This window comes from Pleurodeles waltl, chromosome 4_2, assembly GCF_031143425.1.
Source record: "Pleurodeles waltl isolate 20211129_DDA chromosome 4_2, aPleWal1.hap1.20221129, whole genome shotgun sequence".
Lineage (NCBI taxonomy): Eukaryota > Metazoa > Chordata > Amphibia > Caudata > Salamandridae > Pleurodeles > Pleurodeles waltl.
In genome coordinates this window covers 733,602,462-733,616,010 of record NC_090443.1, presented here as the reverse complement: position 1 = coordinate 733,616,010, position 13,549 = coordinate 733,602,462, and the positions used below count along the sequence as shown (strand labels likewise).

The following is a 13,549-nucleotide window of genomic DNA, read 5'->3' as shown; positions in this document are numbered from 1 at the left end:
CCAATTGTAATCAGGGCCGTAGACACAAACTCTTTTCCTGTAAAGTTTTCAACAAGAGTTAATGATACAATAGAGTAAACTACAACTCTTAAATATTACATACCTCAAGCATATTTTTTTAATGCACATAATGCTGAAGGAATGCCATTAATCCACAACACACAACATAGCTCTATGCCTCTGTTAGAATTGGGTCTCTAGATGGCAGTGGTTTGCACCCTGTCCAAGTAGAGACCCTTTTTCTAGTCAGGGTATGGGAGTCACTCAGCTAAGATAACGCCTGCTCACTCAATTTGTAGCTTGGCTCGAACAGTCAGGCTTATCTCAGAGGCAATGTGGAAAGTATTTGTACACACACATTAACAGGGAAAACACCACAAAAGTACTCAACACCCGTTTAGAACAGCCAATATTTATCTGAGTAAAACAAGACAAAATGACAAAAATCCTACATACACAAGCAAAGATAAATCTTAGTGCAGCGTTTAGAAACACAATAGCTCCAACTGGGGCGATCAGGATGTCTTGACGGAGTTGTTTCCAACAGTCCAACGCCACTCGTGAGGGAGTGTGGGCCGGTCACAGAGTCGCACGGACCACGGGTACGGTACCTTGGAAGAAAATGAAGAAACAAAGACCTTGCACGGAGTCAGGGAGGTGAAGCGTGGCTGGAGCCAGTGCAGTATTGGTTCCTTACTGACACCAGGGAGGTGAGGCGTCTCTTTCCTACTAACAGTTGCAGGGGAGATGACGAGGTATTAGCAGCAAGGCGTTGGTTCCTTATGATAAGGCTGGTCGATGAATCCAGCAGGTCAAGATGTGAGTCGTAGACTTCATGGTGTTGTGATCTCATGACGGGGCCACATGCTGTGGAATTAGGTGACTGCACTCGGGAATCACGCTCTGGCGGACTTCAGAGGTGCTGTGGCGGCACCAGGCCTGTGTTGCAGGTCATGGTTTTACTCAGCGGGGACCATGGCTCTGGTACAGGCAGCGGCACTGAGTCAGAGCGCTCGTTTCGAAGTCGCTCTGAAGTCAATGTGCTTAGTTTCTTCTTATCGGCACCAGAGTTTACTTCCAAGGGTTCAGGAACTGGATTTGGCACCACTTGGCAAGTCAGAACTCTCAGCAAGAGATCCCAGGCGCTGGCAGATGAAGGCCCTGAGACTTCTTAACAGGCAAGCTCAGTCCAACCCCTTGGGGAAAGCAATCTATCAATCATAATACTTGTAAAATGCGACTAGTCACCCCCTACGGTCTCAAGGAGCGGGGGAAGCAGTAAATGAGAGGTCATCGATGAACGGAGTGGATTAGTTTTGAGGTCCTTTCTGAATTGGGATAGAGTGGGAGATCTTCTGAGGTGGATGGGGAAAGGAGTTCCAGGTCTTGGCGGCGTGGTGGGAGAAGGATCTTCCTCAGGCTGTTGGCCTTCCGGACGCGTGGCACGGTGGTGAGTGCGAGGTCGGCGGAGCAGAGGTTTCTGGTGGGCATTTAGAAGTGGAGTCTTTGGTTGAGGTATTCTGGTCCGGTGTTGTGGAGGCCTTTGCAGGCATGCGTAAGAAGCTTGAATGTGATTCTCTTGTCTATTGGGAGCCAGTGCAGGTCTCTCAGTAGAGCTGAGGTGTGGTTGTGTTTGGGGGGTGTTCATGAGGAGACGGGCGGAGGCGTTCTTAATGCGTTTGCAGTCTTTACTGTACCTTGGTGGTAGTTCCGGCGTTGCCATAGACTAGGCGGCTGCTGACGAGGGCCTGGGTGACTGTTCTTTTGGATTCGCTAGGGATCCATTTGAAGATCTTCTGGAGCATGCAGATGGTGTTGAAGCAGGCGGGGGAGCCTGTGCTGACTTGACGGTTCATCAAGAGTGCTGAGTCCATGATGAAGCAGAGGTTGCGGGAGTGGTTGGTGGGGGCCGGAGCACTTCTGAGGGCAGTGGCCCACCAGGAGATGTCCCAGGCTGAGGGATTGTTGCTGATGAAGAAGACTTCCTGGAAAGTAGGATGTAGAAAGCAAAGGCCAGACCTCTAACTTGCAGTCAGAAGCAGCAGACCAGCACAACAAAGCAACAGGCAAAGTGGCAGTCCCTCCTACTGCACACAGTTATTCTTCCTGGCAGAATGTCATCAGGCCTGAAATGTTCTACCTATGTGGTATCCGAGATCGAGTACGTATACCCACTTCTGTCTTTGAAGTAGGCAAACTTCAAAGAGAAGTCTTTGTAGTGCACAAGACCCTGCCTTTCCCTGCCCTGGCCCCAGACATTCTAGTGGGTTGGCGACTGCTTTGTGTAAGTACAGGCACAGCCATATTCAGGTGCAAGTGTCAGCTTCTCCCATCACTAACTCAGGAAGACCCATCAGCCTGGTGATGGGCTATAAGGATACACAGGGCACAACACAGCTCCCTTTGTGCGACTGTCTAGAGTGAAATCACAAACAGCCAAACTGTCATCCTGACCTAGACGTGCATTCAGCAGACAGGCAGAGACACAGAATGGTTAAGCAAGAAAATGCCCACTTTCTAAAAGTGGCATTTTCAAACTTACAATTCAAAAACCAACCTCACCAAAAGATGTATTTTTAAATTGTGAGCTCAGAAACACCAAACTCCATAGCTCTATCTGCTCCCAATGGGAAACTGCACATAAAATATATTTCAAGGAAATACCCATGTTACCCTATGAGAGAGAGACCCTGCAGTAGTGCTAAACAAATTCAGCAGTATTTCACTATCAGGACATGTCCTACACACTGCTCCCTGCCCATGGGCTGCCTTGGGCCTACTTTAGGGGTGACCTACATGTAGTAAAAGGGAAGGTTTGGGCTTGGCAAGTAGGTGCACTTGCCAGTTCGAAATTCCAGTTCAAAACTGCACAGACTGACACTGCAGTGGCAGGTCTGAGACTGTTTACAGGGCTACTCATGTGGGTGTCACAATCAGTGCTGCAGGCCCACTACTAGCATTTGATTTATAGGCCCTGGGCAAACACAGTGCACTTTACTACGGACTTACTAGTACATCAAATATGCCAATCTTTGAGAAACCAATAACCAATACAATATACACAGGGAGCACTTGCACTTTAGCACTGGTAGATAGAGTTAAAGATTAGAAAAAATAAGAGGAAGAAGGCAAAATGTTGGGGATAAACCTGCATAAAGGGCCAGGTCCAACAGCATCTTTTCAGGAAGAGTTACAGTACTTTTGAGGAAAAAGCTCTGGTATGTAAAAAAAAAAAAAAAAAAATGATATATTTCAGTACTTTTGAAAATGTATTAATAGGTGTTGTAGTATGCAACATGATGTGACTAACTTATCATGAAATCTGTCTTCTTGATTTAACAAGTATATAATTTATATTTTGCACAGTTATGCAGGATTACAAGCATTCCATAAGTTTATCCATTATATCAATACCAGATGGATGAAAGTCTGGGATGCCCGCACTCTAGATAGATCAAACTCCCGTTGTGGGGATTTCAGAGGCCTGCAAAAAGCACATAGGTCTATCTGTATACATAGACATATATTTGCGTGTTTTCCAATGATATTTAAATTGTGCTTCCTACTCCTAATATCAGGATGCTATTGCTGAAGACATTATTAGAAAATAAAATCGATAAATTAAATAACGTGCATGAGTGACAACTAGGCCTAGCTTAAAGCTGCATTTAAACATCCACTCTCCTTTCTCAACTTTGCATGACCTGCGTTTCCTTGACTTGCTTGATTTCCTATGGTTAAGAAATTCCAACATAATTTAATTCAACAGAAATGTTTTCATTGTAACTTTTGCATGGCTGCTGGCTGACCTGCAATGAAATTCCGAAATGTGCTAAACTAATCTGAAACTTGCTTCTCTATGAAAACAGGCAGAGTGTGCAGATGTGTATGAATAGATCTGACGGAGTGCAACTATGCATAAAAATGTATACGTTTTGTTTTCCAGAGATGGAAGCGCATGGGAGTGAATGGTTATGTACCCAGATTAATGTTGGGTAAAACATAATGTGTCGCATGTTTAGACCGCTCTTTGTTCACATAGAAAGTGTTCCGTTCCGAAGAATACATGGCACCTGACTGAGTGTCTAATATCCTGAATGAAACAACTTTTCTACAATGTATTTTTCATGTTAACGTGTATATAAGTGTGCCAAGGAAAGAACTAACAGCAGTTTTGCAGCAACAACGGCAACAGCAGCAGCTATTTTTGCTAGGGATTTGAGACTCATTCTCAGACCCCAGACTATCTCTCTCTGAGCTCGAAAGTCAGATTTGCTTCCTGCCCAGACGGTTCTCTACTAGAGGTCTCTTACAGTATGCTTTAGGAGTACTGCTAGCTTCACAGACCAGACTGCTACTAGAATTGTTCTTTTAGCTATTCACGGACTAAAATGTTTACTTTCACTGATTGAGAATATTAGAAAAGGGACACATTGTGGACACGCTTTATGGAATGTTCTGTAAATATGTATTGACTAATAATGAGAAATTGAAAACCTACAATAAAAAGAAACTTTTAAAACAAATTAAAATTCTCATTATTGACTCCTGAAATGGCATTAAATGTACTTGGGATGTTGAATCGCAGCTATCCCCCTGCTAATCTTTCAAAGATCCCCTCTTGGAACCTAAGAGGTGTGGAATATTTTTTCATTTTAGGATTCTCCACTCTCCCACCATATTCACTGTTTCCACTTATGTAGTTTGACATTACTAAGCAAATAAAACAAACTGAATCTAATAATAATGTTTTCATGTACCCTGTAATTCTACTTTCTTTATTAGGCATATTTCTTCAGCTACATCACTGTTAAAATTGCTGTGTTTTGGGAATTAATTGCTTGGATTTTAATGCAGGTAGTGTGATGCAGGGTACCCCTGCTGTGTATTTGTTAGTAGAGTGGCAATTAATAACAGCAGCTTTTATCTACGCTGCAGTCTTGACATCTCGGAATCTTTCTTGATTGGAAAATGATAAGGCTGGGTGGAGCAGGTGGCGCCAGAGTTGATAATAAAAATAACAGAAGCTCAGGAGAACAGGCTTGTTGCACTTCAAACATGCTTGTGAGCCAAAAGAAAAACTTTAAAGTGTCCAACATGCAGGCCAGGCTGACAGCCCAGTAGCCCCAGCCCAACCATGGCAGTCTGCAAAAACTAAAGGGGAGGGTTGGGCACACCAGGGTGGGGGGCACACAGATGGCAGACATTGTGATGTTCAACAGATAATCATCCCAAATACACAGGTAAAAATGCTGCAATCAATTTTCTGTGAAAAAGATACGTAATATAATAAGGAATGGGGTAACATATAGGAATAACAATTTTGCAAATTTTATATGGTTTTTTATATAAGATGATGTTTTACATAGTTTGCATGTATTTAGTTGTTTTACACAGCATATATATTTCCCAAGAAAAAATAAAACTGCAAAAAGTAAAGTATGCTGAGCTTAGCAGAACTAAGATCAATCAACACGTTTGAGTGAGGTATACAATATAGTCTTTTTCAGAAAGGCTACAAAAATACCATTTAAATGACACATACCTTGTTATACACGTAGCAGTTGGTAAACATAGTGTTAAAATCTTCAATGCAATCCATTGCCTTTGTGTAATAGTTGTACTCTAGGCGTTTCTTAATGGTTGTCAGATCCATCGGATTCTTGATAATAGTATAATAATCCTGAAATAAGGAGTACATACCCTATACGTTAAAATTACAGCAACTGCAATAAATTTACAAAACACTTATTTTGTGGCAAAAAAAAGTGCATGATAAAAAGTTATTAAACTACAGAACAAAAAGACATCAAGGATATTCTCTGTAACTTAAAACATCTTTAACCCCCTCTATGCCATGGACGCAACAGTTACATCCTGGCTGTGACCCACCAAACCACCACATCCCCACGGAAACACTTCAACTGAGCACCCCCATCGTCTCCCACCCCCGGGACATCAGATGACATCATGTATTGCGTGCTGACTTCAGAGGTCGTTCCTGACAAGCTGGAAGCTATGTTCTAATTAGTTTCTCCTCGGGAACGGGGGAGGTCAGAGAGGCATGAAAGGAAAGGCTTAAAAAGGGGTGCGGCCCTTTAGGCAAGGGTTGCTCCCCGGGTGGGGGGGTGGAGATGTCATTATAATTTAGGCCATTTCTGCAGATTGGCCTATTTTAATTAGGCCCATCTTCCCCCAGAGGGGGCAGAAACCACTAGACACCAGGGATTGTTGTGTGTGTGCCTGTGTTTTGTTTGGGGGCAGGGCACCCCCTTGCTTCCGACGGAGGTACATTACTGATGTCCATTTCTGCCCCACTTAGGCACCAGGGATAGTTTGTGTTGGTGTGTTTTGTTTGGGGGGCAGCCACTTAGGCAAGGGTTGCTACCCAAGGGCGCACATTACTTTTGGCCATTTCTGTCACTCCCCCTCCCCCCCCCAGGGGCAGATCAGCCCATTTTTATTAGGCTGATCAGCCCCCAAGGGGCCCAGAAACCGTGAGGAATCCACAAGTAGCTAATGTATCCACCAGAAAAGTCGTTACCGAAGGTAAGTAACTCGTTCTTCTGATGGATACAACTACCTGTGGATTCCTCACCTAATGAATAGAGTCCCAAAGCAGTACCACGCCCAGTGGCGGGTGCCTAAATGGTCAAACCAAGAAATCCTGCAGCACTGACCGTGCAAAATGGCCGTCCCTTCTGACCTCAGAGTCCAAACAGTAATGTTTCGCAAAAGTGTGAAGGGACGACCAAGTTGCGGCCTTGCAGATGTCGACCACAGGAACACCTCTGGCCAAGGCCGAAGTGGCCGACTTAGCCCTGGTGGAATGAGCTCTAATGCCCTCAGGAGGATCCTTCTTTGCCAAAGAGTAACAGATTTTAATGCAAAGAACAACCCACCTGGAGAGTGTTCTCTTGTGGACTGCCTTTCCTCTCCACTTGCCCACGTACCCGATGAACAGCTGATCCTCCAGCCTGAAATCCTTTGTTCTATCAATAAAGAAGCTTAACGCCCTCTTTGGGTCCAGACAGTGCAGTCTTTCTTCCTCTTTAGAAGGATGAGGCGGAGGATAGAACGTGGACAAAGTAATTGTCTGAGCCAAATGGAAAGGTGAAACAACCTTCGGGAGGAAAGCAGCCTTGGTCCTCAACACCACCTTATCCCCATAAAATGTTGTATAAGGGGGCTTTACTGATAAGGCCTGCAACTCACTCACTCTCCTTGCAGATGTTATAGCTACCAGGAAAACTGTTTTTATAACCAAATACCTTAAGGGGCAAGAATGCATAGGCTCAAAAGGGGACCCCATAAGGAAAGTCAGGACCAAAGACAAATCCCATTGCGGCATAACGAATGGTTTTGGAGGATATTTATTTAGAAGACCTTTCAAGAATCTGATAACAATAGGGGATTTAAATAACGATGGTTGGTCTGGAAGACAAATGAAGGCTGACAAGGCCGACAAATAACCCTTAATGGTAGCCACTGCACAACCTTTCTGCGCTAGAGACAGAGCAAAAGACAAAACGTCCGATAGATGAGCATGCAAGGGATCAATCTGCCTATCTCCACACCACGCAACAAATTTAGACCACCTATTAGCGTAGATAGATTTAGTGGAGTGTCGCCTGGCCGCTAATATAACACCCACTACATCAGGCGGGAGAGAGAAGGAACTCAGGTTGCCCCGTTCAATCTCCAGGCATGTAGGTGCAGACTCTGGAGGTTGGGGTGTAAAACCTGCCCCTGCGACTGCGAGAGGAGGTCTGCCCTGAAAGGGAGACGGAGCGGAGGGCACATTGAGAGTTGGAGAAGGTCGGAGTACCACACCCTCCTTGGCCAATCCGGAGCTATTAAGATGACTTGGGCCCGGTCTTGGCGAATCTTCCTCAATACTCGAGGAATCAAGGGTATGGGAGGAAACGCGTAAAGCAACTGGCCGCACCAGGTTATTTGAAACGCGTCCCCCAACGCTCCCTGCATCGGATACTGGAGGCTGCAGAATAACGGACAATGCGCGTTCTCCAGAGTGGCAAACAGATCTACCCGAGGAAACCCCCACCTTTGGAAGATCAAACGGGCTTGATCTGGATGGAGACGCCACTCGTGGTCTGCCGAGAATTGGCGACTGAGACTGTCCGCACGTACATTCAAGACCCCGGCCAGATGATTTGCTACCAAGCAAATCTGATGGTCCTTTGCCCACGACCATAGTCGAAGAGCTTCTCTGCAGAGAAGGTACGACCCTACTCCTCCCTGCTTGTTTAAGTACCACATCGTGGTAGTATTGTCCGTCAGGACCTGTACCGACTGACCACGAAGGGAAGGGAGGAAGGCCTTGAGAGCCAGACGTACAGCCCGTAACTCTAACAGATTGGTCTCCAGAGGAACAGATGTTTCATATCAAAGGCCTTTGATCTCCAGATCCCCCAGATGAGCTCCCCACCCTAGAGTGGAAGCATCCGTTATGACCGTGGCCACTGGTGACGACTGCGCGAACTGCTTTCCCTGTGAAAGATTGTTGCTCGCAATCCACCACTTCAAGTCCACAGCAGCATCTCTGGAGATCTTGACAGCACCTTCTAGATCTCCTTTGTGTTGAGACCACTGCCTTCGGAGGCACCACTGAAGAGCCCTCATGTGCCAGCGAGCATGCGTGACCAACAGAATGCAGGAGGCAAACAGACCGAGCAGACGAAGGACCTTGAGGACTGGAACTACCGCTCCACTTCGAAACATTGGAACCAATTTCTGAATATCTTGAATCCGCTGAGGCGGAGGAAAGGCTCGACTCAATGTTGTATCCAGTACTGCCCCTATGAACAGGAGGCGCTGAGAGGGCTCCAGGTGAGATTTGGGCTCGTTCACCGAAAAGCCCAGGTCGAACAACAACTGAGTCGTTGACTGCAGATGATGCGATACAAGCTCCGGAGACTTGGCTTTGATCAACCAGTCGTCCAAGTAAGGGAATACTGCTATCCCCTTCCTTCTGAGCTCTGCCGCAACCACCGACATCACCTTCGTGAAGACTCGAGGTGCTGAAGTAAGACCAAACGGAAGGACCGCAAACTGATAGTGCTGCGATCCTACCACAAACCGGAGATACTTCCTGTGTGACTTGAGTATCGGGATATGAAAGTAAGCATCCTGCAAGTCGACAGACACCATCCAATCTTCCTTGTTCAATGCCAAAAGCACCTGAGCTAGGGTCAGCATCTTGAACTTTTCCTGTTTGAGGAACCAATTCAAGATCCTCAGATCCAGGATTGGTCTCAACCGACCATCCTTCTTGGGAATCAGGAAATACCTTGAGTAACAACCTCGACCCCTTTCCTGCTCTGGGACCAACTCCACCGCGCCCTTTGAAAGGAGGACTTGTACCTCCTGTTCTAGCAACAGGAGGTGTTCTTCTGAACAATAAGATGGGCGAGGCGGGATGGGGGGCGGGAACTCCCGAAAGGGAAGGGTGTAGCCTTTTCCCACAATACTGAGAACCCAAGTGTCCGTTGTAATAGTCTTCCACTTGCGGAGAAAATGCCGTAATCTTCCCCCTACAGGAGAGGAGTGAGTGGGAAATGGTGGAAGCCTAAGGCTGCTTTCCCTGCTGCACCCCTCCAGAGGACGAGGAAGAGGCAGAGTGCTGCTGAGAGGCTCCTCTGGTGCGGCCCTACCTCTCCCTCTAAAAGATCTATAGGGATGGGAAGAGGCAGGTTGCTGGAATCTCCCCCGAAAGGAAGAGGAGGAAGAGCCACGCCCAAATCCACGAAACCTCCTGAAAAATCTGGAAGAGGCAGAGGAAGAAGGAGCTTGGAGCCCTAACGATTTGGCTGTGGCCCTGCTCTCCTTAAATCGCTCCAAGGCCGAATCTGCCTTGGCCCCAAACAGTTTGTCCCCATCAAACGGGAGGTCCAATAGGGTTGACTGCACATCCGCAGAAAACCCCGAATTACGGAGCCAGGCCTGTCTCCTTGCCACCACAGCCGTGCCCATTGCCCTAGCCACCGAGTCGGTCGTGTCCAGCCCAGACTGAATAATCTGGGTCGCGGCAGCCTGGGCGTCCGAAACAACATCCAAAAGACCCTGGGGAAGCTCCGTAAATGATGACGAAATGTCATCCATAAGAGCATGGATGTATCTCCCCAGAATGAAAGTTGCGTTGGTGGCCTTCAACGCCAGACTGCAGGATGAAAACTTTTTCTTGGACTGCGCATCCAGCTTTTTCGAGTCCCTGTCTCCAGGCACCGTCGGGAAAGATCCAGGCGCTGATTTTGATGAACAGGAGGCTTGCACCACCAAGCTCTCCGGTGTAGGGTGTCTAAAAAGAAAGCCAGGGTCAGATGGCGCAGCTCGATACCTCCTGGCCACCGCCCTATGAACCGCTGAGGAAGATACTGGCCTCTTCCACACCTCTAGCACCGGATCAAGCAAAGCCTCATTAAACGGCAAGAGAGGCTCCGCTGCAGCAGAGGCCGGATGTAGCACCTCCGTTAGAAGATTCTGCTTCGCCTCTGCCACCGGCAAAGGCAGGTCCAGAAAGTTAGCTGCCTTCCGTACTACAGCGTGAAAGGAAGCAGCCTCCTCCGTATATTCCCCTGGAGACGAAAGATCCCACTCAGGGGAAGTGTCCAGCCCACTGGCTGTATCCAGACCATGCAGTCCATCACCAGAGTCCTCCAGTTCTCCTTCCTCCAGGACTCGTTGGTACTCCTGCTCTTCCAATAGACGAAGAGCCTGTCTCCTCGAATCTAGCCTCTTCTCGATACGCAGAGTCGACATGGCCTCCGCCGAAGATCGGCGCCGATCCCCAGAAGCAACCGACGCTGCGTCCGGCGCCACAGGCAACTTCGGCGCCGATGAAAGAGCAGGTCGAAGAGAACTTGGAGCAGATGGACCCACCGGAGTCACAGGACGAAATCCCGACATCGACGGGATGGAAATCTCTGGGGCCAATCCCTCTGAAGCCACCGGAGCGGCCACCGGCGCCGACACCGGCGCCGAGGCCACGTTCCCAAAAGGCAGAAAGGGCATAAAGGGTGGCGGCCGTAGAGGCGCAGGATCACCCAATGAAAAGGGTAAAGGACCAGCCGGAGCACCCCCTGGAGCCATCTGTTGGAAGATGGTATACATCGCATTTAGGAATGCGGTACTATCGGCTCCAGGGGTGGGAAAAGGCGGATACTGGGGTGCCTGTATCGAAGGCGACGCTGGCCTCGACGTCTGCGACGCCGGAGACAACACAAGAGGCTGCATCACCTCAATCACCGACGCCTGCCCAGGTGAAGTCGGTGACGCCGGAGAGGGCAACGGCGTCGACGGATGCGGCGTGACCGTGGGACTGACCTCCCAAGTCCTCCGGCGCCGATCCGAAGGCGACCTGGAACGAGTCTCCTTGCTTGAATGGCGCCGTGAATCTCTACGGCGCCGGGAGTCTTGATGACGCCGATGCCTTGGCGAAGAAGACTTCTTGTGATGCTTTTCTTTCTTTGACTTCGCCATAAACAACTTAGCCTCACGTTCCTTGAGGGCCTTCTGATTCAGGTGCTGGAATGAATCGCAAGTTGAGACGTCGTGGTCGGAGCTCAAACACCAAAGGCAGTCGGAGTGAGGATCTGTAACTGACATCTTGCCCCCACACTCTCGGCAAGGCATGAAACCCGACTTTTTCTGCGACATTATTACTGCAGAGAAGGACTACGCAGCAAAAAATACACTGTAACCACGAAAGTAACAGTTGCTCCCTCGAAGATAACCGTTTCGAATGCACGGAAAAAAGGGAACTGACGTCGGCACGTCGTCGAGGACCTCTTATTGCCTGTATGACGTCAGACGGCGTCGCGTGGGCTAGAGTGACGTCGACGTACAGAGACTAGGAAGAAGATTTCCGTTGAATGCTGGCGCCATGGGAGTATTCATTAGGTGAGGAATCCACAGGTAGTTGTATCCATCAGAAGGGGGCAGAAACCACTAGACACCAGGGATTAGGGGTGTGTGTTTTTTTGGGAGGGGGTGCGGCCCCTTGGGCAAGGGTCGCTCCCCATGGGGGCACATTACTGATGGTAATTTCTGCCCGGGGGGACAAATAAATAAGTAAATGGGGGCAAAGTCATTCTGCGCACCGTGGTGGCAGATGGGGTAATTACCACCGATCCTCTCATGGGGACTGTAGGAAAGTACCAGCTTGCCTGGCATGTTACCCCCATTTTTTACTTGTACGTCAGTTTGTTTTTGCCTGTGTCACTAGGATCCTGCTAGCCAGGACCCCAGTGCTTATAGTTTGTGGCCTATATGTGTTCCCTGTGTGGTGCCCAACTGTATCACTGAGGCTCTGCTAACCAGAACCTCAGTGTTTATGCTCTCTCTGCTTTTAAAATTGTCTCTGCAGGTTAGTAACCATTTTCACCAATTCTGATTGGCACACTAGAACACCCTTATAATTCCCTACTATATGGTACCCAGGGTATTGGGGTTCCAGGAGATCCCTATGGGCTGCAGCATTTCTTTTGCCACCCATAGGGAGCTCAGACCAATATTGCACAGGACTGCCACTGCAGCACAGCCATTTTACACTGCACTTAAGTAACTTATAAGTTACCTATATGTCTAACCCTCACTTAGTAAATGTTAGGTGCAAAGTTACTAAGTGTGAGGGCACCCTGGCACTAGCCAAGGTGCCCTCACTTTTTTCAGGGCAATTTCCCCAGACTTTGTAAGTACGGGGACACCATTACAAGCGTGCACTACATATAGGTCAATACCTATATGTAGCTTCACAACGGCAACTCCGAATATGGCCATGTAACATGTTCAAGATCATGGAAATGCCCCCCCTTGCCAAATCTAGTATTAGGGTGCCAATCCCATGCATCCCCGGGGCACCAGCATGGACCCCGGGTACTGCCAAACTAGCTCTCTGGGGTTTTCTCTGCAGCTACCGCTGCTGCCAACCCTCAGACAGGTTTCTGCCCTCCTGGGCCCATTTGTATTCATTAGAAAAATGTGATGTGTCCACGTTGTGTTTTAGTGCATTTCCTGTTGCAGGCAAAAGGCCTACCCACACAAGTGAGGTACCAATTCTTATCAGGCGACTTGGGGGAATGCTGGGTGGAAGGAGGTTTGTGGCTCCCCTCAGATTTCATAACTTTCCACCAATGAAATCAGGGGAAGTGTTTTTTGGCCAAATTTTGAGGTTTGCAAAGGATTCTGGGAAATAGAACCTGGTGAGAGTCCCTCAAATCACCCCATCCTGTTTTGCCATAGTTGTCAAAAATGTACAGGTTTGGTAGGTTTCCCTAAGTGCCGGTGGAGCTACAGCCCAAAATCCACAGCTAGGCACTTTCCAAAAAACATGCCAGATTTCAATGTAATAATGTGGTGTGTCCATGTTGCGTTTTGGGGTGTTTCCTGTTGCTGGCATTAGGCCTACCCACACAAGTGAAATGCCATTTATATTGGGAGACTTGGGGGAACACAAAATAGAAAAATCAGGTTTATTGCCAATAGTCTTTTTCTAAATTTTTTCCTGCAAAATGTAAGACAGTGTGTAAGA

The 13,549-nt window shown here is 47.9% G+C and overlaps 1 protein-coding gene across 2 annotated transcripts in view; it reads right to left on the bottom strand.

The window, feature by feature from the left end:
- Positions 1–13,549, bottom strand: part of LOC138293239 (bromodomain testis-specific protein-like) — a 1,110,548-nt gene that overhangs the window by 837,087 nt on the left and 259,912 nt on the right. For both annotated transcript variants that reach the window (XM_069232347.1, XM_069232348.1), the window contains exon 3: positions 5,546–5,683. In XM_069232347.1, the coding sequence (XP_069088448.1) occupies positions 5,546–5,683 (138 nt within the window). The remainder of the gene's footprint in view (positions 1–5,545; positions 5,684–13,549) is intronic.